The 25,808-nt window shown below is 42.4% G+C and overlaps 1 protein-coding gene across 2 annotated transcripts in view; it reads left to right on the plus strand.

The window, feature by feature from the left end:
* Positions 1-25,808, plus strand: part of LOC306882813 (CUB and sushi domain-containing protein 1-like) — a gene marked incomplete at its 3' end in the record, with an annotated part of 412,841 nt that overhangs the window by 386,754 nt on the left and 279 nt on the right. The window contains exons 56-69 of one of the 2 annotated variants that reach the window (XM_079437723.1): positions 4,013-4,195; positions 7,197-7,373; positions 8,193-8,372; positions 9,955-10,128; positions 12,994-13,167; positions 13,302-13,375; positions 13,482-13,593; positions 17,340-17,519; positions 17,935-17,997; positions 18,684-18,845; positions 23,383-23,495; positions 23,713-23,800; positions 23,970-24,102; positions 24,400-24,456. In XM_079437723.1, coding sequence (XP_079293849.1) covers positions 4,013-4,195; positions 7,197-7,373; positions 8,193-8,372; positions 9,955-10,128; positions 12,994-13,167; positions 13,302-13,375; positions 13,482-13,593; positions 17,340-17,519; positions 17,935-17,997; positions 18,684-18,845; positions 23,383-23,495; positions 23,713-23,800; positions 23,970-24,102; positions 24,400-24,456 — 1,870 coding nt within the window. The remainder of the gene's footprint in view (positions 1-4,012; positions 4,196-7,196; positions 7,374-8,192; positions 8,373-9,954; positions 10,129-12,993; positions 13,168-13,301; positions 13,376-13,481; positions 13,594-17,339; positions 17,520-17,934; positions 17,998-18,683; positions 18,846-23,382; positions 23,496-23,712; positions 23,801-23,969; positions 24,103-24,399; positions 24,457-25,808) is intronic. The other variant, XM_079437724.1, reaches the window with a different exon arrangement.

Consider the following 25,808-nt stretch of genomic DNA (forward strand, 5'->3'; position numbering starts at 1 on the left):
CTTGAACCTTTCGACAGAGGTGACATGAGCATTTACATGTTTGCGCGTCTCAAGCTTGGTTTCGCGTGGATGATTATCTTATAGCGTGCGATGTGCATGGGCATGATCACTGTTACGGGGCTGACGAGACGTGAGACGTGCGGATCCATATGCAAGGCTTTATTATAAAACATGGTCAGTAAACAGGCAGGGTCAGAGATCGGCAAACAGGTATGGCATGGACAAGACAGAGCAAACCGTGGAGCAAGCGTGGGTCAACGATCAGCGAACAGTATCCAAAGGGGCAAGGCAGAGAGATAATCCAGAGTCGAGAGCAATAATCCAAACGGGGAGCGAACAGAGTCCAAACGGCAGAGGCTAAGGGTAAATCCAGTAAACACAGGCAGGGTCAGACACGGCAGGAAAACAAGGCAAGGCTAAGGCTATGGCTCTGTAAAGTTGCTATCGCTTGGGGAGTGATAAACGCTAACAATACTCGGCCCTGAGCAAGAGCAAGTCCCAGGCTTATATGGTGTGTGGTGGTGATTGGAAAATGGTGATCAGGTGTGTGTGATGTGTGAATGGTGACAGCTGTGATCTGTGCAATGGATTGTGGGAAATGGAGTCCAATGTGCTGTGAGTGTAAAAGTCACTGTGGTGAACGGGTGACCTCTAGTGGTGGTTGACAGGGAGAGCATGGACCAGATTCGTGACATAGCCCCCCCCCAAGGAGCGGCTTCCAGACGCTCCTACACAATCCAGGAGGGCGGTGGAGCGGAGGCGGAACAGGGGGAGGGATGGAGGGCCAGGTCCTTGAGGAAGTGGGAAGACCGGGGATTGGGGCAGAGCAAGACATCCAGCCGGAACCGGAGACCAGGACAGAGCAAGAGCCCACCAGGGCGGAGCAGACGGACCAGGAGCCCACCAGACCCGAGCAGAAGACCACCAAACCCGAGCAAGAGCCCACCAGGGCGGAGTAGACGGACCAGGAGCCCACCAGACCGGAGTAGAAGACCACCACGGCGGAGCAGATGACCACCAGACCCGAGCAGAAGACCACCATGGCGGGGCAGAGGACCACCAGACCTGAGCAGAAGACCCTCGCCAGGAAGCAGACTGGGCAGGAAACCATGGCAGAGTCTGAGATCTGGGGGAAACAGAGACAGACAACACAGGGAGAGCAGAGACAGACAATACAGGGAGAGCATTCATGATCTCAGGGGGCGTGGCAGGGCAGGACGAGGATTCATAGACTGCGTTTTTAGCCGTGACAGGACAGGGCGAGAGTTCACAGACGGCCTCCTTGGCCGTGACAGGACAGGGCGTGAGCTCACAGACGGCCTCTTTGGCCGTGACAGGACAGACAGTGAGTTCAGGGGCGGCCTTCATGACCGTGACAGGGCAGACAGTGAGTTCAGGAACGGCCTCCATGGCCGTGACAGGGCAGACAGTGAGTTCAGGAACGGCCTCCATGGCCGTGACAGGGCAGACAGTGAGTTCAAGAACGGCCTCCGTGGCCGTGACAGGGCAGACCGTAAGTTCAGGAACAGCCTCCATGGCCATGACAGGGCAGACCATGAGGTGAGGAACGGCCTCCGTGGCCATGACAAGGCAGACCGTGAGTTCAGGAACAGCCTCCATGGCCGTGACAGGGCAGACCGTGAGGTCAGGAACGGCCTCCGTGGCCGTGACAGGGCAGACAGCGAGTTCAGGGACGGGTGCCACCACTTCGGGAGGTTCTGCAGCGGAAGCCGCCACCTCTGGAGGCACTGGAGCAGACTCGTGGACAGGAGAGGCCTCAGGAGCACAGTGTGCAGCCCACACACTCAAAATGGCAACCGCCATAACGGGAAGTACTGAGGTCAGGGGAACAGTCTCTGTAACAGACAGGGTTGAGGCCCTGGGAATGCCAGCTACTCGCACTGACATCAGTGGTGGGTCCATCACACTGGATATCAGAACTCGAAGGACCGACCTTGAATCCTTGGGTGTGACAGACTCTGGCTGGAGCACTGTGACGTGGTGTGACTCTGGCTTGACAGCGGAGACGTGGTGTGACTCTGGCTTGACAGCGACGACGTGAGCAGACTCTGGCTTGACAGCGACGACGTGAGCAGACTCTGGCTTGACAGCGACGACGTGAGCAGACTCTGGCTTGACAGCGACGACGTGAGCAGACTCTGGCTTGACAGCGACGACGTGAGCAGACTCTGGCTTGACAGCGACGACGTGAGCAGACTCTGGCTTGACAGCGACGACGTGAGCAGACTCTGGCTTGGCAGGCATGACGTGAGCAGACTCTGGCTTGGCAGTGACGACGTGAAGGGGTGTTGTTGTTGCCGCCATTTTGTGAGTGAGTGCGGTGTTGCATTCCTCCGCAACACCCACAGTGAACGGAGAGCCCACACACAGCAAGGCATAGTCCATAAATTGACTGAGAGATGAACGGGGACCCTCGCGGATTAACTGAGTCTTGAGCGGCTGATTAATGCCCTCACAGAAAAAATCTATGAGTGCGTAGTCCGGCAGATCAGAAAAATAGGCAAGGTCTAAATACTCCTGAATATAATCCTCGAGCGGTCGCGAGCCCTGCTCGAGGGTTAATAACAGCCGTGCAGAGTCCATACCTGGCCAATGTTCTCTTGAAAAGCCGCTGGATCCTTGTGTGGCCGAGTATTCTGTTACGGGGCTGACGAGACGTGAGACGTGCGGATCCATATGCAAGGCTTTATTATAAAACATGGTCAGTAAACAGGCAGGGTCAGAGATCGGCAAACAGGTATGGCATGGACAAGACAGAGCAAACCGTGGAGCAAGCGTGGGTCAACGATCAGCGAACAGTATCCAAAGGGGCAAGGCAGAGAGATAATCCAGAGTCGAGAGCAATAATCCAAACGGGGAGCGAACAGAGTCCAAACGGCAGAGGCTAAGGGTAAATCCAGTAAACACAGGCAGGGTCAGACACGGCAGGAAAACAAGGCAAGGCTAAGGCTATGGCTCTGTAAAGTTGCTATCGCTTGGGGAGTGATAAACGCTAACAATACTCGGCCCTGAGCAAGAGCAAGTCCCAGGCTTATATGGTGTGTGGTGGTGATTGGAAAATGGTGATCAGGTGTGTGTGATGTGTGAATGGTGACAGCTGTGATCTGTGCAATGGATTGTGGGAAATGGAGTCCAATGTGCTGTGAGTGTAAAAGTCACTGTGGTGAACGGGTGACCTCTAGTGGTGGTTGACAGGGAGAGCATGGACCAGATTCGTGACAATCACATTATAGATGAGCTCAGACGGGAAAGACCTCGCATTGGTTTCATACGGATTATTTTATCAGAGAATATTTGTTTTCGACATTTTAATTCATTTTAATATTTAATAATAGACACTTCAAGCTTTCTTTAGATACACTGTATTTCTCATGTCATTTTCGTTCATTCTAGTGACTCGTTTCAGGAAGATATTCACAGAGACTGAGAATGCAAAAAGTGCACCTTATTTGTTTTCTTTATTTTACAAAACCAAAAAAAGAAAGAAAAGTTTTGTTGAATTGGGAGTGAATCAGGGTATACGTATTTTGTATTTTTTTCAGTTAATATGAAATTAATGAAATAACTATTTGTAGTGTATTGTTTAGGTTTGATAACTTAAAATAAGTAAAGTAAACGTGAAAGTCACTTGAAAGTAAAGTAATTAGTAATCTGATTACTTTTTAAATACAGTAATCAGTAATGTAATCAAATTACAATTTTAAAGAATTTGTAGTGGATTACTTTTTCTTTGTAATTTACCCAACACTGGTCTTTTTATTTAATTGTCATTCATGGCGATTATGTGAATAAAATTCAAAGTTTGGTATAATTTTCATATTAGTTGTTGCTTTGAATCAAATGTAAGTATAATGTTTTTTCTCTCTTTTTGGCCTGCTTCGTAAATGTTTGTTTAGCAATTGTTTGAAATCCCTGTGGAGAAAAACATTTCTGGAACCGAGGCTGCTGGGAAGGTGGGTCAATGAGAGTCATGTTTTTGTCCAAATTGTAGGTGATAATCCGGGATTCTGTGGCGATCCGGGAATTCCTCCTCACGGTTCTCGTCTTGGGGAGGAGTTCAGGCATAAAAGCCACCTACGGTTCACGTGCGAAGCGGGCTTCACGCTGATCGGATCTTCTGAGCGCACATGTCTGCAGAACGGGTCCTGGAGTGGAACCCAGCCCGTGTGTGAAGGTGAGGGTCACAGATACCTGTAGAGAGACACACAAGGCGAAATTCACCAGGATTTTGCTTTGCACTTGAGCTTAATTAGATCAGAAAGGCAAGCATTCCTCCGAGCAAACTGTGATTCAGTACAGGCAACGGCCTAATGAGAAAAATGTATGCTTGAGAGACTAGGGGTTTTTAGCTTGTGCCTTTAAAAAGCTTTAAATATATTCTTAGAACCTAAAGCAGGCTCAAATTACAACATGTTCTCTTTGTTTCTGAACCTCACTTAACCTGCTCTGCTCACTCTTTTCCTGAATTGTACACTGTAATTAGTGTAAAATTGATCTTTTGATGCTAACTGGCCTAAAATCGGTAATTGCCAGTTAACTCAATGACTCTGGTTAGTGGAGCCACACAAAAGGCCTGTCATTAGCATAGTGTGTAATGATACATTGCTTTAATAAGGATTTGTGAATAGCCTGCTCTAGCTAACTGCTAATGGAAATACAGGATGTTTTAACATGATTCAGAGTCTGAGCAAAGGTTTTTGTTTTATTGTTATTGAAAAAGTTCAATTGGCTTCCTTGTTAAGAGAAACTAAACTGAGAGTTTAAAATCAATAAAATGGTAGTTTTGCGACTGACCTTATTGCATATACATAGGACTTTCCCCTTCAATTGGGGGTGGTGATGGCGCAGTGGATAAGACACATGCCTTTGGTGTGAGAGACCCGGGTTCGAATCCACTGTGAGACACCAATGTGTTCCTGAGCAAGACACTTAACCCCTAGTTGCTCCAGACGCGTGCGACCTCTGACATATATAGCAATTGTAAGTCGCTTTGGATAAAAGCGTCAGCTAAATGAATAAATGTAAATGTTCAATTTCAAAATTTATGGGAGGAGAGTATTTAAATGAGTCATGTAAAGTGATTTACCAATGTTTGTGGTAGTCAGTTTTATATGCACCATTATTTAATGCCCAGAAGAAACAATATATGTATCGAGAGGGGATTGTACATATTCATGTTCTTTGTCGTTTTCCTCCATATTTCCCAAATGCAGTCCCTGTATGTGTTTTTGATCACCCACTCTTGCCTGACTCTGTTAGCAAATTTTATACAAATTAGTTTATGTATAATTTATATTTAGTTTAATGGAAATCAACTAATCAAATTTTCTATCTAATTAACCAACACCTATGCATTCATCAGTTTCATTGCACAGGTCCACTGTGTATCTCAATCTGTAATTTTATTCTCAAATGAAAACAAAATAATAACAGCGCTCAGCACATAAACCTCCTGGAAGCTAGAAGTCGGAATCACCCCAGGAAGTATTTATACCATATTATTAGAGGACAACAACAATGTGCCCAGTAGCTTAATGTGTTTTATCCCTAATTTATTTGTTTGTTTTCTGCTACAGACAGTACGATGGGGTTGCATAAAATAGATCGATAATATACATTATTCAGGACACATTCATAATTAAATAAGGGCTTTAACACATGGCTGAGACAGATCGCTGTGGGGGGTAACTCAACGGTGAGCTTTTTAAGGATACAGAAATTACTTTCCAGATACTAGAAATAAAACACAAGCCTTTTGCCACTTACAAATTATGACTTAAAGTTTGGAACTATATCTGTTTACAGCAGCCTTCCACTGCGATCCAATTAACTCTTAATTGGTCCAGTTTTTCTCTATTTACTTAAATTGTATATTATTTAATCCAAGAGGATATGAGGGCCAAATTACAGCTACAAACTTGATGATAATAAAGATTAAGTGAGTCGTTTATGTCTCCAACTATTTCAACTAAATTTCTGCTGATTAAAATAACCCAGAGAGGGTAAAACTTCAAAGGAAATTGTAGAAGTTTTTAGTATCATAATGATTTCTTAACTATAGCTTAACCAACAACCAGTTGATCTTCACTATTCTCTTGAATACGTGGGGAAGTCGTGGCCTAATGGTTAGAGAGTCGGACTCGTAATCCAAAGGTTGCGGGTTCGAGTCTCGGGCCGGCAGGGATTGTAGGTGGGGGGAGTGAATGTTCAGCGCTCTCTCCACCCTCAATACCACGACTGAGATGCCCTTGAGCAAGGCACCGAACCCCCAACTGCTCCCCGGGCGCTGCAGCATAAATGGCTGCCCACTGCTCCGGGTGTGTGTTCACGGTGTGTGTGTGTTCACTGCTGTGTGTGTGCACGTTGGATGGGTTAAATGCAGAGCACGAATTCCGCATAAACGACACTCTTAAATTCTTGTTTCTTCAATAGAAATGAAAATTAGTAATTTATATATAATTATTTTTTGCGCTTTGTTCATAATAATTTATAAAGCATTAGTTAAAGCTGTGCAGTATGGAAACCCGATGTAAGGTTATTATCATGCACCACTGGGCAGCTTTTTAATTTCCAATAAATCTGAATTCTATTTATTACTATTTGAAGGTACCAAAAAATAAATAAATAAAGTTGGAACTAAGTTGCTCTAGCCTGCTAACAACACTGCAGAACACTCTTAATTTCTTGTTCTTTGTTTCCACAATAGCAGTCAAAATATATAATTTAAATATTATTAGCTGTTGCACGTGAGTCGCCATAATTTAGAAAAGCACTGGTGAAAACTGTCGTATGGACACCCAACCAATTTATGGCTGTCAAGCATGTCTGTGCTATTAGAATTCAAACTCTAATTAACCACATTGGAGCGTATGATCTTTACTTCCCTTATCTGAAAATGCCACTTCAAAGTATGAGGGAAAAAAATAAATAAATAAAACTCGTCAAAAGCTCCAACTAATTGGAAATTGAAGTTCATCTACCTTGCCAACAAAACTGCAGGCTGTAAAACACAGTGCTTGTGGTGTAATTGGAAGTGTTTTGCTTGTGGTGCTAGCCCTTAGATATGTTTCACAGAAGCTCTTTTCTCTCCATTGCGTTTTCAGTCCCGCAGAGCTGCGATCTTTTACTCCTCACATTCTCTTTTTAACTTCTTTGGTCTTTGATTGCCTTCCCAGCTGTATCCTGTGGAAACCCTGGAACGCCGGCCTACGCCAGGATCGTTTTCAGTGACGGCATGCTGTTTCCTAGCTCAGTGATGTACGCCTGCTGGGAGGGCTACAAGACCTCTGGCCTCACCACTCGCCATTGCACCACTAATGGCACCTGGACCGGCTCAGCACCAGATTGCATCGGTTAGAACCACAACCTTTCCTCTCTTTGATTATCGCTAATTGTTTGTGTAGTTCTGCCACAAGTCACGTAATCCACCGCTGTTAACTCGGATTCAATGCATCAATTAAAGTTTAACTTCTTAATTAAAAAAAAAATGTTGGGGGGGATGGGGCAACAGAAGGAATCTTCATCATTCCATAAAGTTTTAGCTGTGTGATTTTTTTTCGTGCAATAGTCAGTAATGGGAAAATAAACAATGGGGTCCAAAATCTGATACCACAATGAAAGTCTGATATGTAAAATATTATTTAGGCCTGAATAAAGCAAACAAATTCAAAACAAAGACAAGTTAACATATTCAAGATTCTTTGTGACATTAATCATGCTCTATGAAAAGGTCAGATGGTTTTGATTCCACTGAAGCACAAAATGGTCTCAAATCATACTGGATGAACATGATCATCAGGTTTTACACACATTTGTGGAGCTCTATTGGTGCTTTCATTAAAACAAAAGGTGGATGGAACAAACCATGGAGACATTCTGATCGTTCTTGTTAATGTAAAAGAAATTTAAAACAAAGTACGTTAAATAAAGGCAATTTGTAAGCATTCCCAACTTTGGAACTACATTAAGGTGAAAATAATACAAACCCAAAAATGCTTATGAAGTTGTATGGAGTGCAGATTGATGTGAACAAAAAACATATATGTTCAATTCATTGCATTCGGTTGTCTAGAAATTGCTTATTTTTATTATAAATAATACATTTCCAACTACAATCTCTGTTTTATTAAAACATTTTTAATTAAAGTCTAGCTTGTTCTCTCGCTTTGCAGTTATCAGCTGTGGGGATCCTGGTCCAATTGGCAATGGAATTTACATTGGAAATGAGTTCATATTTAACAAAACCGTCCACTATCGCTGTAACCCTGGATATGTGATGGAGCCCTTTGGTTCATCTACTCTACGCTGCAGCAAAGACGGCACTTGGAATCAGACCAAACCAAGCTGCAGAGGTAAGCTCAACTTCCAAATGTACAAGGAAGTATAGTTCTCCACGATTCTCTTTATACAGGCAGAGAGGGCAGCATTTCCTGTCACTCTGCAAAACAGCATCATGAGAGCTTTTAAAAGATATACTAATATTGTGGAGTTCTTAGCATCTCAACATCAAAAGCCTTTCAGATGTTTTTGATCTTTGGTTTTTTGACTTGCCTGGCAAGTGAGATTATTCACTTATGAACTCCAAGGAGACGTTGCCATGAAATCTGTAGGATCTATGTTATCAGATGTCAGAATGAAATTAGCGAGTGGTGCAATGCAGACAACTCAGAGTCAGTCACGATCATTTATAGAAAATATCAGATACATGTTTTCGGACGCAGGAAGAAATGCAATAGATGCTTGAAATTCAGAGTGATTTTAAGGATGTAATCCCATTTAATCATCGCTTCCTCCCGTTAGCAAATGGAACATAATAATCATGGAAAAAAAATAAATAACTCTAAGCCCCTTGTTAGCATCTTTCAGATATTCCTTTTCCGCGTCTGAACAAGTGAAAGAAGGAGGTGTTGCGTTTGGACACATCTTCAGTCAATATTAATGATGGTGATGAAATCAGGGCTGTCGGCTGTTCGGAATGCCTTTAAAATGCCTTTCACTTCCATCCCTTAGTTTGAACTGAGGTAGCAAACAGAATATGGAATTTGATTTTGAATTTGAATGTATAGGACAGTCAAATAAAATTCAGAATCACTGCTGTAAGTGTAGATTTTAATGCTACATGGGGCATTATTAAAAATCACTGTTTAAAAATCCACCTGTAGAGGCTTGTATTTCATTTCTATACTATATGTATAGTTGACATGAAATATTTTGAGACACATCCTGCAGTATGACAAAACACTTTTCTAATTATAGCATAATGATTAGCCATGCAGCATTTATGAACTCATTAATTTGAAGATTACATGGAACTTTTAAAAAATTCATTTGTCACACCTCAGGACCATTTATGAAGGAAAAAAGGTGATTAAAAAACTGCAGAATTTACAAGAGATGGCGTTCATTTACTGCATGTAAACAGTCCTTAATCCATTATTATAATTTTTTAATTGTAACATGTTGATATTGACAAAAAAAATCTGCTGTTAAGCATCAACTATATAAACTGTATTTAATTATTTTTAATGAATGTATTTTTTTGACAATGGTGGGAGAGTACATTTCAAGAATGCTGTCATTTATGCCAAATGTTGTTGATTTTCTTTTGATAGTATATGAAAGTTTGATGCTTTTTGCATTATTATTAATATTGATAAATATGTGCAACAGTTAAAGATGTATTCTACATATCACATATAAGTAAATTTTGACAGGATTAGCCCCCCTAATTATAATTTATGTGTATTGTCAAAACCTGGACTAATGGAAATCTTTTGCATTATGAGTGTGTTGAATTTCTTTAAATTGCAATGCAGTAATATACTGAAGATCCAGTGAGCTTTGGCCAAGTCAAATTCCACCCCATAAAATGAAAAGGGAGCCAATTCATGAATACTGCATACTGTCTAACTGTGTTGTGGTGGTGTTTTTCAGTCATCATGTGTGGCCAGCCTCCAGCTATCCGCAATGGGCGAGTGGAGGGCTCAGACCTGCAGTGGGGTTCTAGTGTTACCTACAGCTGCTTTGAAGGATACCAGTTGTCCTCTCCTGGAATAGCCACATGTGAAGGGAACGGCACGTGGCGTGGCGAAATCCCACAGTGTCTGCGTAAGTACCGTTCTGTTCCATTAACACAAAACAGAATTAAACTCCATTAGCACATCCATGAAAAGAGGATGTAAACAATGTGTTTTGCTTCAGTAGACAGCATATTAAATTACAAATGAAAATGAGGCTGTGAGGGATATAAGTGCAGTTAGTTTTGTGCTGATTTACTTTAGAACGCTTTCCGCAGTTCTCATGGAAAGTTGCATTTACAATTTACAAGGTACAGTATACATTTCTTTGTCACTCTCACATTTGAAGAAATAAAACAAACAAAAAAACTGATGGCAGTCCAAATACATCTTGTGCAGTATATATAGGAAAATCTCCACCATCTTGACAAATTTGTGCCATCACACCATACAGACCATCATAGCGCCTAAATCCATATGTGGGCCAAAAGTTGATATTTTCTGTGGTGGCTGTTGTTGTGTTTGGACTATTGTGTCGCTATGATGGAAGGTTCATGGCTTGACTGAAATTGTGTGAAATGCAGCTACAGCACATCATAAAACCCGTTTTGACATTTTCAATACAAGTGTCAACACATCATAAATGGATCCCTCAAGTAGCCTGGCTTTCCGGCATGCAGCGCAAGCGGTACGAGGTGCATGCACGGAATCTGCTGTTAAATCTCCTGGCTTTTATTGTAAGCCTTTGACACAATGTCAGCTGTTACAACAGAAATCCTTGTTAAAAGTGCCAGAAAAAATAAACCATATTGTTAAGTACAAACACCAAAAAGTACTATTATATAGAAGAGAACAGGCTTGTTGTCTGACAGAGTAGATGTCACAAAGACTATATCCCAGTAAAAGTTTGGAGACAAAAGACACAAATGCTTGTTTTCTCCAGAAGTGGTTTTTTTTATGCTAGTTTCAAACTTGTTCAAAATCAAGAAGTTTTAATATCATATTTGGGATAATTGCTGAGTAACAAGTTAATACAATAAAATCACAATAACATATATTCACACAAGTATCAACAATAAGATTTAAATGAACTGTGTTCAGAATTAAACTAGATTTAGTTATTTTTTAAGTGTTTTACGTTGTCATGCTGTTGTGTTTATATGTTGTAATTTTATTAAATTAATTAGAACATTTGAATTCATGTAAAGTAAGGGACGAGAGGTCATGGTGTGAATTCAGTCACAACTAAAGAGGTTTGATGAAAAGCGGAGTGCATTCACAATACAGCATGTCCTCAAGTACCCTATTTCTTTTATAAAACAAAACTTATAACTTCTTAAAGTCAAAAATATGCATTAATATGTTACTTTTTGAAGTAAAACCATCAGATGCCATCCTTCCACTAGAAAAAATAGTCCCTGACAGTAAACAGCAACAATGTTCCTGTAGGTGTATGTCTCTCTGTCGCTCTGTAAATTATTTTTGTATACGACATAGGATGTTTCCTCACGCATATCTGTGTGTTGCTCTCTCAGCATGAGAAAACATGTTTTCCATCTTTTAGTTTAAACCAGTTTGCGACGCAGTGCAAGTCTGCCTAAGGAGCATCATTAAACTCAATGAACACACAGTATCATACCTGAAAAAGAAAACTTTTGAATGATATCCTTTATGCACAACTCAACGGTTATATACAGTGTGCAACTGTCCGTAAATTATTTATTTGCCAGATTATCATTGTCACGGTGCACACTACAGGGAGGAACACGGAGACGAGGATAAACTCAAATAAAACAGTCCAAAAGGGCAAGACAAGTCAGGGCAGACACAGAGGAACATCAGGAGTAACACGTAGACCAGACCACACTAACTAAACAGACAAGAACGTAAATACACAGGTTAATTACAGATAATAACTAAAACACAGCTGAACAGAATATATTACTAATCACACTAAACGAGGACAGAAAACAAACCAAATATGGACACGAGGGAAACACATGACACACTACACAGTGTGTATTACATATACACAGGACTTTTTTTTTGTTTGTTTCATTTGTTTTCCCAAATCCCAATGCTTGACATTGGAATAGAATAGAATAGAATAGAATAGAATAGAATAGAATAGAATAGAATAGAATAGAATGGCAGGTTTCTAACTTATAGCATAGCATAAACTATAGTGTAAAAATATGTCTTGCTTTTTGAACAAGGATGACAGCTAGTCCTGGTGTCCCCTACAGTACATACAGTACCTCACAATGCAGCTCATTCTGGTTACTGCAGGCTGGTTGATATTCAGCCTTCTCAGATTCTCCTAGATCACACCTCAGCTACACTTCTTCCACTGGCTCCCTATGCCTGCTAGAATCAAGTTCAAACATTTGTCCTAGTGTACAAAGCAGTCATTGGTCAGGCACCTTCCACCATCCAATCCATGCTGATGCCTAGGACTACTCAGCCTCTCATCCAAACATTTGATGAATTCAACTTCAAATGAAAAACTTGGGGGAAAAAAAGTCTCTACTGTAAATCTTCAGATGTAGACTGTAGACTTGTTTCTTTCAGCATTGTATTAATACCAAATCGATGTTGATTTAATATATATACTTTTTTTTATTTTTGGCTTGTTTATTTCCACAAGATTGCACCGTTTGAATATTAGCTGTAGCCCTTTGCCATCTGTAGATCCTCTCTTAAATGAGATACTAAAGCACTTTCTAAATGCCTTAAATACCACAAAAACCAGTGAAGCACCTGAGAATGCCAATAAAGAGTGACTAGAACAGTGTGACTTAATCCTGTTTGACTGTTAAAATTTGTCAAATTCAAACACACCAACGTCTTTCACTGCTAAATTGCACTCTTGAAAAAGAAAGTAGCTGAACTGAGGCAAGGATCCTGTTGGAACTAGCGGGCTAACTGTTTTTGTGTGTGTGTGTGTCCTTTATAGCGGTGTTATGTGGAGATCCAGGCACCCCTGCAGAGGGCTTCATAGAGGGCCGGCAGTTCACCTACAAATCAGAAGTGTCATTCTACTGCAGACCTCCATTCCTGCTGGTGGGCTCCTCAAGAAGACTTTGTGAGGCGGACGGTTCATGGAGTGGAATACAGCCTTCTTGCATTGGTGAGCCACTATATACTTTTGCTAAAAACAATGCTGTTACATTTCCATGCAATATTTGTAATAAATTTAAATAAATTAGTAAATTAATATATATATATATATATATATATATATATATATATATATATTTGTAGATCCAACCAGCAATGCTTGTAAGGATCCGGGAACCCCATCATATGGAATTCCAGTCCAGGCTCAGGGATTTGAGGTGAGAACAAATGACATTCAGTCATTCCCTGTCCTTTAGTAAATTACAGGTTATGCTTCTTTGGTTTCAGGGTTTTAATCTCAATAATATAATTCTCTTCTTTCAGGTCGGAAGTAAAATTTTCTTCAGATGTCGGAAAAACTATCACATCCTCGGCTCAACAACGAGAACGTGTTTAGAAAACTTAACATGGAGTGGGATGCAACCAGAGTGTGTTGGTAAGCATCGCTATTTACAGACTCTGTTCCAAAAGCTAGTGAGCTGCCTATGCTGGCAGGAACTGAGTCGCCCTGAGCGTGAAAGCTGTTCTGAGTAACCTTCTTTTGGCCAAATTCTAAATTAACATCGCATGTATCCTTTGCACAGAAGGCAATACCAGGTTACATTGTGACAAGGTCATTTAAAAAATCAAACCTAGATGGGAAAAATAAGGAGTGCATTCAATATTATTAAAAAAGAATTGCTTCAGTCTAATTAAAAATAGATGATTTTATACACTGAGTGTTCTATATTATTATGTCGCACACAGTTTTGGTAACACTTTATTTTTAGGAGCAATTCTCACGTGCATATTACTAGCATATTGGCTGTTTATTTGTATTTATAAAGCATTTAATAATGCCTTATTCTGCATGATCCCTTATTCCTAACTCATACCTAAACTTAACAACTACCTTACTAATTTAATTAATAAAATTAAGAGTTTATTTAGGCAAAACTCATAGTTAATAGTGAGAAGTGGACCTTAAAATAAAGTGTGACTAGACATTTTTGCTGTTGTCATCATTTCCAATCAAAACACATTTTGCACTGCATGAGTTGGAGTTGCTGCAGGTATATGTGACCCTGGACCACAAAACCAGTTTTAAGTAGCACGGGTGTATTTACATACAATACATTTTATGGGTCAAAATTGTCGATCTTTCTTTTATGCCAAAAATCATTAGGATATTAAGTAAAGATCATGTTTCATGAAGATACTTTGTAAATTTCCTACCGTAAATATATCAAAACTTTATTTTTGATTAGTAATATGCATTGCTAAGGATTTAATTTGGACAACTTTAAAGGCTATTTTCTCAGTATTTAGATTTTTTTGCACCCTCACATTTCAGATTTTCAAAAAGTTGTATCTCATCCAAATATTGTCCTATCCTAACAAACCATACATAAATGGAAAGCTTATTTATTCAGCGTATATGATATATAAATCTCAATAAAAAACAAATTGACCATTATGACTGGTTTTGTAACCTGTTTAACATCTCTTGGGCAAATGCGACACATCTGTCAGATCGTGATAATCACTCACGTGACCAATCACCGATTCACCTCTAATTTTGGGCCTCTTTTGTCATGCCATCTCCATTTACTGTCGCTGAGCAGAAAATCTAGTGTAAAAACAGAATTAGGCTGTATCTGAAATCACCCCCTATACCCTCATTCACTATTCCCTACATTAGTCCACTCATACAGTTCACTTGAAGGAGTTAATGAAAATGAGTGAGTGAATTCGGAGACTGAGTGCCCCGGAAGAATTGCCGCTTTGCTTTCTGTTTAATAATCATTTGAAACGGGCAGCTCCAGTAGTAAGATTAAAGGATTTATCTTGAACTCTGTCACGGAAATTATGTATAAACCCTAGTTAAACAATGTAAAAGTCAATTTAGAATTAATTTGCACTTTTTTTGTATTACGCTGTATTACGCCGTGGACGAGCGCTAATAAAATCAATGAATGGATGATTCAGCTGCGGGCGCAATCTACTGGCGAGACGCGGCAACTCATGCAGCGCACGACTCTCACAGTGCATTATGGGGATTCTCTAGCTGTTGAGTGTACATCGGTTGTACACTCGTTCTTGTGGTGCATTGTGGGATTGAATGAATGCACTCGAGAACGTCCACTATGGTTTCGGACACCACTAAAAATGGCCGTCCCCTCAAATAGTTCCCTATTTGAGGGTATAGGGGGCGATTTTGGATACAGCCTTAGAGTATCACAGTGTTAGCTTAGCAACATGCTAACATCAAACTCTATTGAAATCAATTAGGAGTGAGATCTGATAGGTGCTACATGTCAAGTCACCTTTATTTATATAGCGCTTTTAACAATACAAATTGTGTCAAAGCAACTGCACAATATAAAAATAGGAAAATAGTGTGTCAATAATGTAAAATGACAAGATTAAACACTACATTTTCAGTTAAAGTCAAGTCATTATTGAATTCAGTGATGGCATCGTCCAACTCAGTTCAGTTTAAATAGTATCTGTGTAATCAGGTCGACGACCTTGCTGGAAATTAAGTGTCCCCAACTAAGCAAGCCAGAGGCGACAGCGGCAAGGAATCAAAACTCCATCGGTGACAGAATGGAAAAAAAAACTTTGGGAAAAACCAGGCTTAGTCGGGGGGGCAGGTCTCCTCTGTGAAGATCACTATTTGCAGTCTATGTAGGGCACTTATGATGTTCCATTTCGCTAAGCGTACTGCCTCAAATGGAAGTTTCCTGTGTAGGCGTCCGACAGCAAGGCAGCTCCTTAGGTTTTGGAACACAGCCATAGTGTTACATTCGAAACAAGGTTTCATCAGTGCGTGATTGATGATGTACTATCAGGAAAACAAAGGAAGGTGAGGAGAGAGAGAGAGCGAGAGCGAGATCTTTACACAGGAAATTACTGCAGAAGAGCATTGTTTGAAGAAGTACAGATTACTTCAGAGTTAGGGCGGCTGAGGGTGCTGATGTCAAAGACTCTGACAGCTTAGCAGAGAGAAGTTTGCTCTTGCAAATCTACTTTTTGATAGAAGTTCTCTGAGCAGTGTCATGCACTTGATCCTTGCCACTGTCCCAGTGATTATCCTCTAAGCTGTATATGTGAATTCCACGTTGAGATGATTTTGTATTGAAAAGGTGGCTGCAAAAGGAACAAATGTGGACAAAAGAATTAAAGTTAGCTGATATTAAACAGCTTATACATAAATTTGAGATTTGTGGACCACTTTGACAGAGCACCCCACCAAATCCTTCTTGCCTGTGTAAAGCAGTCAAACTGTCAGAAGCAGGGAGAACTGAGTTGACGAAAAGTGAGGTGTGAGGACATGGCTCATATATTATGGAAGATGGCAGCACTCAAGGCATGTCCCAGAACGTTTCTCTCAGTGGTGTGGCTTTATCTCGACCGTCCTATAGTATGCAGCTGGGTCTCCACCGTAAATCTTTCTGATATTGCTTTTATTACAATTCTCTGTTTATTTTTTTAGGGATGCTCTGGTCAAGATTTTTTAAGCCAATACCGATTACCAATATCCCGTCTTCAGAGGCAGCCAATACCAATAGTTTAAACAATATTATCATCCAATAATATATTGGATATATATTATCCAATTAATAGTTAATTATATGAATTATATTAATAGTTGGATATATAGTATTTCCAACTTTTCCTGCATACATACAGTATCTCATACAGCAATGCATACCACTGTATATATTACTGTGTATACGGTGATATACTGTACAGTATATTACAGTATATAGCAAATCTCAACTGCTTGATTGCTTGTCTCTTTACAAACCTAATCTGCTAAATGCAAGTCATGGAGATATTCATAATGATTAAAAACATTATGATTTTCTGTGAAGCTTATTTGAAATACAGATACATTGACTAGACTTGACTTTGCTCAAGCAATGGCATGACTTTTAAGCCAGAATAATTAGTTTTTTCCATTGAGGGTTTGAAAGCATTACTAGCATGTCATTGCAAATTTACTTAAAGGTAGTAGAATGTCTAAAGTGGACTATCAAAATAGAGGGTACCCAAAAAAGAAAAAGAAAATAACTGTCATGAAAGTGATGCTTAAGTCTGACCATTAGGCAAGTATTGCCCATTGGAAGTAATTGGCTCTGATCTGTGGTAATTAGTTTGAGCATCGCTGTTTTTGCTTTCTCTTTCACTTTGTAGCACATGCCTGTAGGCAGACTGAGACGCCATCCCATGTTGAAGTGAAGGCTATAGACCTGCCTACTCTTGGTTACACACTCATGTATACATGCCAAGATGGTTTCTACCTATCTGGAGGATCAGAGCACAGGACCTGCAAAGCAGATGGGAGGTGGTCAGGCAAACCTCCAGTCTGCAAAGGTATTGAAACAACTGGACTGAATAACTTGGTGAATGTGGCTTACTGCACCCAAACTTGAAAATCCTGACATTATTTACTCAAAAACAAAGAACAGTATACAGAATACAGTGAATACAGTGAACTATCCCTTAAATACCTACACTGCCCTCATTCTTATTGATTTATAGTGATAAATATGTTTAATTTGTGAAACCATTAATGACTTGTTTAAACTCTTTGAAATTGTGCATTGTTAACCAGAACAGCAGTGTCAGCATTTATGAATGAATGAAAGTTACTCATGTCTGTCAAACTGATATAGAAGTGACTCATTCTCAGAGAAACTACAGCAAGAAACTTTGATTAACTGTCATTACCATTGTGCAGGTTGCATCCACAAATGTCAAATGATCAATTATTTGCTCTATTTCCTAGTTGGACCAAAAATAAACAGCAAATCAAATGAGGATCCAGACCTGCAGAAAAACAAGATTCGTGGTATGAAACCATTCAAGTTTACCCTTGAATGATCCATTTTGCTGTCATCAAAAATAAACTTGGCCTACATGAAGTTGAACCATGGTCACTGGAAATAATGGGCCTGTAATGTTGCATTTCTGAAAATTATATTTTTAAAATGTCAGAGTAACAAAGATAAAGGTGAAGTGTGATTATTTTCATTGTTAAAATTTGATAGCCTATCCCGCTTTGACTGGCAAAGCCCAACTATTTGTAAACCTTAGGTTTTGTAGAAGTGTTTGGGAAACCTGTTTTCCGCTACTATGGCAGAAATTAGACATTTCACCTTTAACATTTAGCAGTGTTCAAATTTTTTTAGATACTTCAATTACTCTAAAATTATTGTTATATTAGTAACAAGTGGCATCTGCAAACAAAGTCTGCTTTTCTCAGAACTAACTTCATTTTTATGTGCCATTTTTGCAATTATGTTTAAGCAGCTGATGTTGGTGAAATTTTACCAGTGGAATCAACACATTTTATTGGTGAAACCAACTAAATGAAGTCAATTACCAGTATAAAATGTGCTTGCCTTAGTACATGTATATGTTTGCCTTAAATGTCCAAATACTTGGGTCCCTGTAGCCTCTCAAGTGTATATGCTTGTGATGCATTTCATTTAATTTCATAGATCTTGGAATGGTTACTGGATGTGTTGTGTTTAGTTCCTGCAGATGTGTTCTCTTTGAACTCTGGTTGGGCTGGATTCTATGAATACCTGGGAAAGAGACAGGCTGCCACAGTAACAGTCAGTGCATTCAATGCCACCACCAACCGGGTCAACGTCACTCTTCTGGAGCAGAGCAGGGTGCACATTAAACTCTCTGGTAAGTTGGAGTTTTCTGCCAGGTTTTGACACCATGTTCAATGAAGACACTAGGGCTGGGTTGTACAGTATGATGGATATATTGTACGACAGAACAAATATGTCAGTTGGACAAAATTTTGCTATTCTGTTTATAACTGTAAATATATCCACACAGATGTTAGTGAGCAGGACTACTTTAGGTTATTTGCACTTGAGCACTGTAGGAAACATGGACTAATGTGTGAATGTAAAGTGGAATGAAGAATTTTATTAAGTAGCACTGATAGTCACAACGAGAAACGTCTCGGTTACGTACGTAACCCTCGTTCCCTGATGGAGGGAACGGAGACGTTATGTCGTGACGACATTAGGGGATTTACTTGAGAGCCCCGACTGCCTCTGATAAGAGAAAACGCCAATGAAATTTGGCTAGTGGATTTTGCATACCTGAGCCACTCCCCGTGCATACGGGTATAAAAGGGCGACAGGTGCATCCACTCATCAGGTTTTCCGCTGAGGAGCCGAGAACGTGTCCCTGGCAACCAGCGATGGTTCAAGATTGTGGCATGGGGACATAACGTCTCCGTTCCCTCCATCAGGGAACGAGGGTTACGTACGTAACCGAGACGTTCCCTATCTGTCGGTCACTACGAGTTATGTCGTGACGACATTAGGGGTCTTTGGAAAGCGCCACAACCTGAACCCCGTCACGACCTTGTGGCATGCAGATGTTGACAAGCTAGCGCGTGACAGACAAATGCGATGCGAAGGTCGCAACCTTCCCGTCGCCCCAGCGCAAATTCGCTAACCTTGGTGCCCGCAGGGACCACTGAGTACATTGCGGCGCCATGCCCATCTCGGGACCCGTGAGTGTAACCAGTGCTGAAGTGGTCTCATATGAAGCAACCCGAGCGGCGTGACTGCGGCTACGGATGCCATATGCCCCAGGAGCTGCTGAAACTGTTTCAGCGGAACCACTGTCCTGCCTCTGAAGGAACTCAGGCAGTTCAGCACTGATTGGGCACGCTCGTCCGAGAGACGTGCCATCATACTCACAGAGTCTCACTCCACACCGAGAAAAGAGATTCTCTGCACGGGGGAGAGCTTGCTCTTTTCCCAGTTGACCCGAAGCCCCAACTGGCTGAGGTGCCGGAGCACCAGGTCCCTGTGACCACCCAACTGTTCTCGCGATCGGGCCAGGATGAGCCAATCATCGAGATAGTTGAGGATCCTGACGCCCACTTCCCGTAACGGGGCAAGGGCGCCCTCCGCCACCTTCGTGAAGGCACGGGGAGACAGGGAGAGCCCGAAGGGGAGGACCCTGTACTGCCATGCCCGCCCCTCGAACGCAAACCGTAGGAACGGCCTGTGTCGAGGGCGAATCGAGACATGAGAGTAAGCGTCCTTCAGGTCGATCGCTGCAAACCAATCCACGGAGTGAACTCATCTGCGTCAACATCTTGAACGGGAGCTTGTGTAGGGCCCGATTCAAGACTCGCAGGTCCAGGATTGGCCGAAGGCCACCGCCTTTCTTGGGCACGATGAAGTAGGGGCTGTAAAACCCCTGCCTCATCTCGGCTGGAGGGACCGGCTCGATTGCACCCTTTGCCAGAAGGACAGCAATCTCCTCGCGCAGGACAGGTGCATCTCGGACTGCCACCGAAGTCTCGAGGATGCCGCTGAACCTGGGCGGCCGCCTGGCGAACTGAATCGCATAGCCGAGTCGAACTGTGCGAATGAGCCAGCGAGACGGGCTGGGTAGCGCAAGCCACGCCCCCAGATACCGTGCAAGCGGCACCAAAGGCCCAATCGACGTGCCCGCAGTGGTGCAGCGAGGGGGAGTAAGGTTGGATGGAACAGAAGGCAGTGCGTTCTGACTCATCCCCACAAAACTCCCTAAGTCCCCGGGGGGACTGGCTAGAGGTGCGCGGGGAGGCATCGCGTCCCCAGACCGCACTCTCTTGGCCACTGGCAATATGGGTCTCGGGTGAGAGTGAGGAGGCATTGCGTCGCACACTGTCAGCCCGCAGACCTGGGAACCCGGAGGGAAGGGAAATTGCTCTTTCTTTGACAATGTGGGTACCACTGGCCCTTGAGCCAGTGGCGGAACAGAAAGAAAAGAAAACACAGGATTCTCCACCCGGCCCTCCTCCGGGGGAAGGAGCGACGCTAGCCTCGTCGTCTCCTGGGAAAGAGCAAATTCCTCCATCTCCGGGTTGTGCGCGTCAGGGCCGCTTTGTCGTCTTCCTGGAGGACTTGGCGGCCGGCTGAGGCGCAGGGGGCGCCGCACTCCTGCGAGAGGCTCGACGCACCGGCCTAGGTGACGACTCAGCACGGGGCGGAGCAGCTCTGGAGGACGCAGGAGGGCGCCCACGGCGACCAGCAGACTGGGGCCTGGCCCTAGGGCCAGCGGTGGCAGCTGGAGCATCCCGCCGTTTAGGGAGGATGTGCTGAATTGCCTCCGTCTGCTTTTGTACTGCCGAGAATTGCTGGGCAAAACCCTCGACAGTGTCGCCAAATAGCCCCGTCTGGGAGATGGAGGCGTCGAGAAAGCGTACTTTGTCGACGTCCTTCATCTCGGCCAGATTGAGCCAGAGATGGCGCTCTTGGACCACTAACGTGGACATCGCCTTCCCGAGGGACCGCGCCGTGACTTTCGTCGCCCGGAGAGCGAAGTCAGTCGCCGTGCGCAGCTCCTGCATCAACCCCGGGTCGGGACTACCCTCGTGCATTTGTTTTAGTGCCTTGGCCTGGTGAACTTGCAGGATGGCCATGGCATGCAGGGCAGAGGCGGCCTGGCCCGCAGCGCTGTAGGCCTTGGCGGCGAGTGCGGCCGTCAGCTTACAGGCTTTGGACGGGAGACGCGGACGATTCCTCCAGGTGGCGGCGTTTTGCGGGCACAGGTGCACCGCAACCGCTCTCTCCACCTGGGGAATATCCACGTACCCCCTGGCCGCCCCGCCATCGAGGGTAGTGAGGACGGAGGAGGGAGACGAGCGGCTTCTGGCCGAGAAAGGGGCCGTCCACGACTTCGTCAGCTCCTCATGCACCTCCGGGAAGAAAGGCACCGGGGCAAAGTGCGGCCGCTGGTCGCGTTTTGCGCCGATGAACCAATCATCCAGCCGCGAGGGCTCGGGACTGGGCGGTCTGTTGACCTCCAGCCCGATACTCACGGCTGCCCGGGCAAGCATGGCCGTCAGCTCTGGGTCCGGATCGGCAGTGGCGACAACACCCGAGGGGGGCAGCCCCGCCGATCGTTCATCCTCAGAGGACGAAAGCCCATCCCCCGATGCCGCGATCGACATCTGATCCTCGGGCGGCGCACCGAATGAAATGCTGGCGGCCCCGTGAGGCGAACCAGCGAAATCACTCGGGAACCGGACGGAACAAGCGCTGCGGGAGGAGTAAGAGGTCCGCGGGGACGTGCCCGGCGGAGAAGCTCTTACCGTCACCCTCAGATCTCCCAGAGCGCCAGCCGGCGGTCCTCTGCTCGAGCCAGAGAGACCGGGACGGGTGGCGGCAGAGGGTGCCAATCCTTTCAGAAAGGAAAGGCGAGAACGCAGCGTTGCCATGTTCATACGCCCACAACAGGCGCATGACTCATCCACAAACGCATCTTCAGCGTGCTGGATGCCCAGACACTGAAGACAACGCTCGTGACCGTCATCCGAGGACAGGAAGCGACCGCAACCAAGAGAACACGGACGGAACGGCATCTTTAAAAAGACGCGAACCGCCCAGTGTTTTAGAAATTTGCTCTTTCAGGTGAAGTGCCCAGGGGAATCGCTGCTGCAGGGACACCGCTGTCTGCACCGTAACGCCACCCAGGAACAAACTTCGAGGCAGACGGCTTTGTGGAGATCTGATCTGTTTTGAAGATTTCTCATCCACTCGGCTCCGAAGCAAAAATCTGATGAGTGGATGCACCTGTCGCCCTTTTATACCCGTATGCACGGGGAGTGGCTCAGGTATGCAAAATCCACTAGCCAAATTTCATTGGCGTTTTCTCTTATCAGAGGCAGTCGGGGCTCTCAAGTAAATCCCCTAATGTCGTCACGACATAACTCGTAGTGACCGACAGATAGGGAACTACGTTCTTTGTGGGTCAGTATAGAAATCAACTCATGTGGACGGTCAGCTGCTGTGGCAACAATATGACGTGTCATTGATCCAAATGTTGTCTTGTTCGAAGATATTTAGGAGTCTGCTCTTACATATTAAACATGCTGAAAGTGAAGGATTTTCTTACTTTGATGGGAGATGGAGAGTGAATAATTGAATTAGCATTGCATCTTATTTCTTCAGTGCTGAGATTACATCCAATTTCTCAAATGAATTGAGCAGGCTTGATAGCTATGGATGGTTTCCGCATTTCCCAAATATGTTTTCCTTTGCCCTACTTCCTAGTCCTAGACCAAAAATAAACAGAAAAGCATTACAAATGCAGGTTTATAAAATTAATTCCATATGATGTATATTGTTGGTTATTTCAGTTATTTATGTCCTTATAATGTTGTGATTGTTTTGCTTTTTCTTCTTCTTGGGTTGTTTTGCAGGAACTTATAAGAAAGAAGAAAATCATCTATTATTAAAAGTTTACCAGATAAGAGGACCAACAGAACAATATTTTAGCAAATTCAAAAACGATAACTGGGCAATGGATGGATATGTGAGTATAACAAAAGTGGTAATAATCAAATTAATAAAGCATTGTATTTTATACTGTGCATGTAATTTGCAATCTTGCATTGCATTCTTTCTCATAAAATAAGTTTATATTTAATATTATCCTTATGTTCGGCAATCTAGTAATATATTTGAAAGTCACTGTTTTGGCAAAATAGGGCTATATATTAAAAAGCTTTTTTTCCCTATTTTTTGTATAGGTTACAGCAGAAACGGAGAAAAAAATGTTTGTTTACCAAGGGCACATTCACAGCAAGGATTTTGGGAAGTTTCAGTTAACAAGACAAGGTACATTATTTCATTTCATAGTTTCTCTTTGCTTTTCAAATCATGAAATGTAAATTAATATAATAAAATGTATAACTTTTATAGATTTAATTCTTATTTAATTTATGATTCTAGACAGATTTTCAGGCAGGTGGTAATTTCAAATAGTTTATTCTGAATTTTCCCTCAGGTCTTATTACCACAGATATGGATCCGTCTAATCCTTACTACGGCACAAACAGCAGTTCTGTGGCAGCTGCCATTCTAGTGCCCTTCTTTGCGCTTATTTTATCAGGGTTTGCCTTTTACCTCTACAAACACAGGTAAGAGCAGATGACTTTACTGTCTCGAGTGTTGATTTTATTTGTCTGTAATGAATGTGAATGGGCATTGTGTCACTGTAGTGATAGGAAACTCCTTTGCCAAGCCAGTAATTGTGACCGATATTGCATCTGCCTACAGACGTTAGCAATTAAAATCTATTAAAATGCCACTGAGTTCAAATCAAGGCAATGCTAAAAAAGGAGCATGGGAGTTTCCCTACACAAATAAAACAATGTGACAAAGTTGTCATGAAGCATGACAGTTCCCCGATATTAAAATAATAAAAAAATTGGCAGGGCTCTATCACAAGGCACAGATGACAATGAGAGACCCAAAGACCTGGCCGCCTCCAGGTAAGTCACCGGAAGCTAATGCCACAGACGACAAACCCTTTACAGCCACACCTTCACTGTCTGCATTTTATTTGCTCATCTCATCTGAAGCAGGGCAGAATTATGGGGAAAGAAGTGACTTATATACTGTTGTAGTCCCATATTAGGTTTAGTTGGTCAAATTAGGGTTGACAGAAATGACAAAGTCATCCTTCTTATTTCTGTTTGTGTACATTTGCCACCAGAAAATCATGAGAATTGCGTCTGATGTGGTGACGCGCCAGCGTTAGTCAGTGGAAATATGAATTGGGAACGGGATTTAGGTCAATTATTTAGATTTAGACTGTACAATTTGAGCAAGATCATAAATCATCCACTGTCATCCGAGCAAGCCTGGGAATCAGTTACAGCATTCAAAATTTAGATCATCAAGAAATCGGTGACCTTTCCAAAATGTGATTTGTTTTAGTTTTTTTTTTTTCCATGGTTTTAATTATTGTTTGTAAGAAGCAGCAACATTTCCATTTGAAAAATGATAGGAATTTTACAAATAGCATATTTCCATATAGAATACCTAGATTATCAACTAAATTTGCCAAAATGCATTATACAACAGAGCATAATGCACTCAGAATGGTAAACCACAATGCACTCAATTTGATCTCACATTTTAGCATGCTAAAGGACTTTAAAGTAATTCAATATTTTATCATATCAGCCAAGAGTTTTACTCAAAATTGAAATAAAATGCTAAATAATTTGGTATGTGACAAACACAGCAACGCTTGACAATGCAGAATAATGCTAAAATCTGTACTGTTTGGAAAAAAGTATGCAATGATTCAGCATTTACTCCACAGTATGCTAGTATTCAATAGGCATTATTCCACCATAAATGTTTTAAGCAGTAGTAAAACTGACCTCAATGCGTTTGTCACATTATATTTTCAATTCAAGCAAGTGACATCTTCTTGGAAATACAATTATTTTGCATTTTTAATACAGTGTTGTGTAAAAATGTCAAGTTGACCCAAATGCATTGTGAGATAACAGTGTTCCATGTAAGAAAGGATATTTCTACATAGGACACATATGGCCATATGGACTACTTTTATAATGCATTTCATGTAAGAATGTATAGGGTGGAAATTACATAAGGATGAGTAAATGCCCAATTTTTTATTTTGAGATGAACTGCTTCTTTAACTGTTTTTAAATGAAACATTTCCATACACTCTTTCCCTGTCCTAAATTTGTCATTTAACCCGGCTAACGCATTTGTCACTTCCCCATTGTTGGATGAGGACATCATGTTCTTTTGTTTTAGGTTTTATCTAACATGTCTAATGTTTATGTTGTTCTTCCATAATTGA

The sequence above is a fragment of the Barbus barbus genome, assembly GCF_936440315.1.
Source record: "Barbus barbus genome assembly, chromosome: 16".
NCBI classification, from domain to species: domain Eukaryota; kingdom Metazoa; phylum Chordata; class Actinopteri; order Cypriniformes; family Cyprinidae; genus Barbus; species Barbus barbus.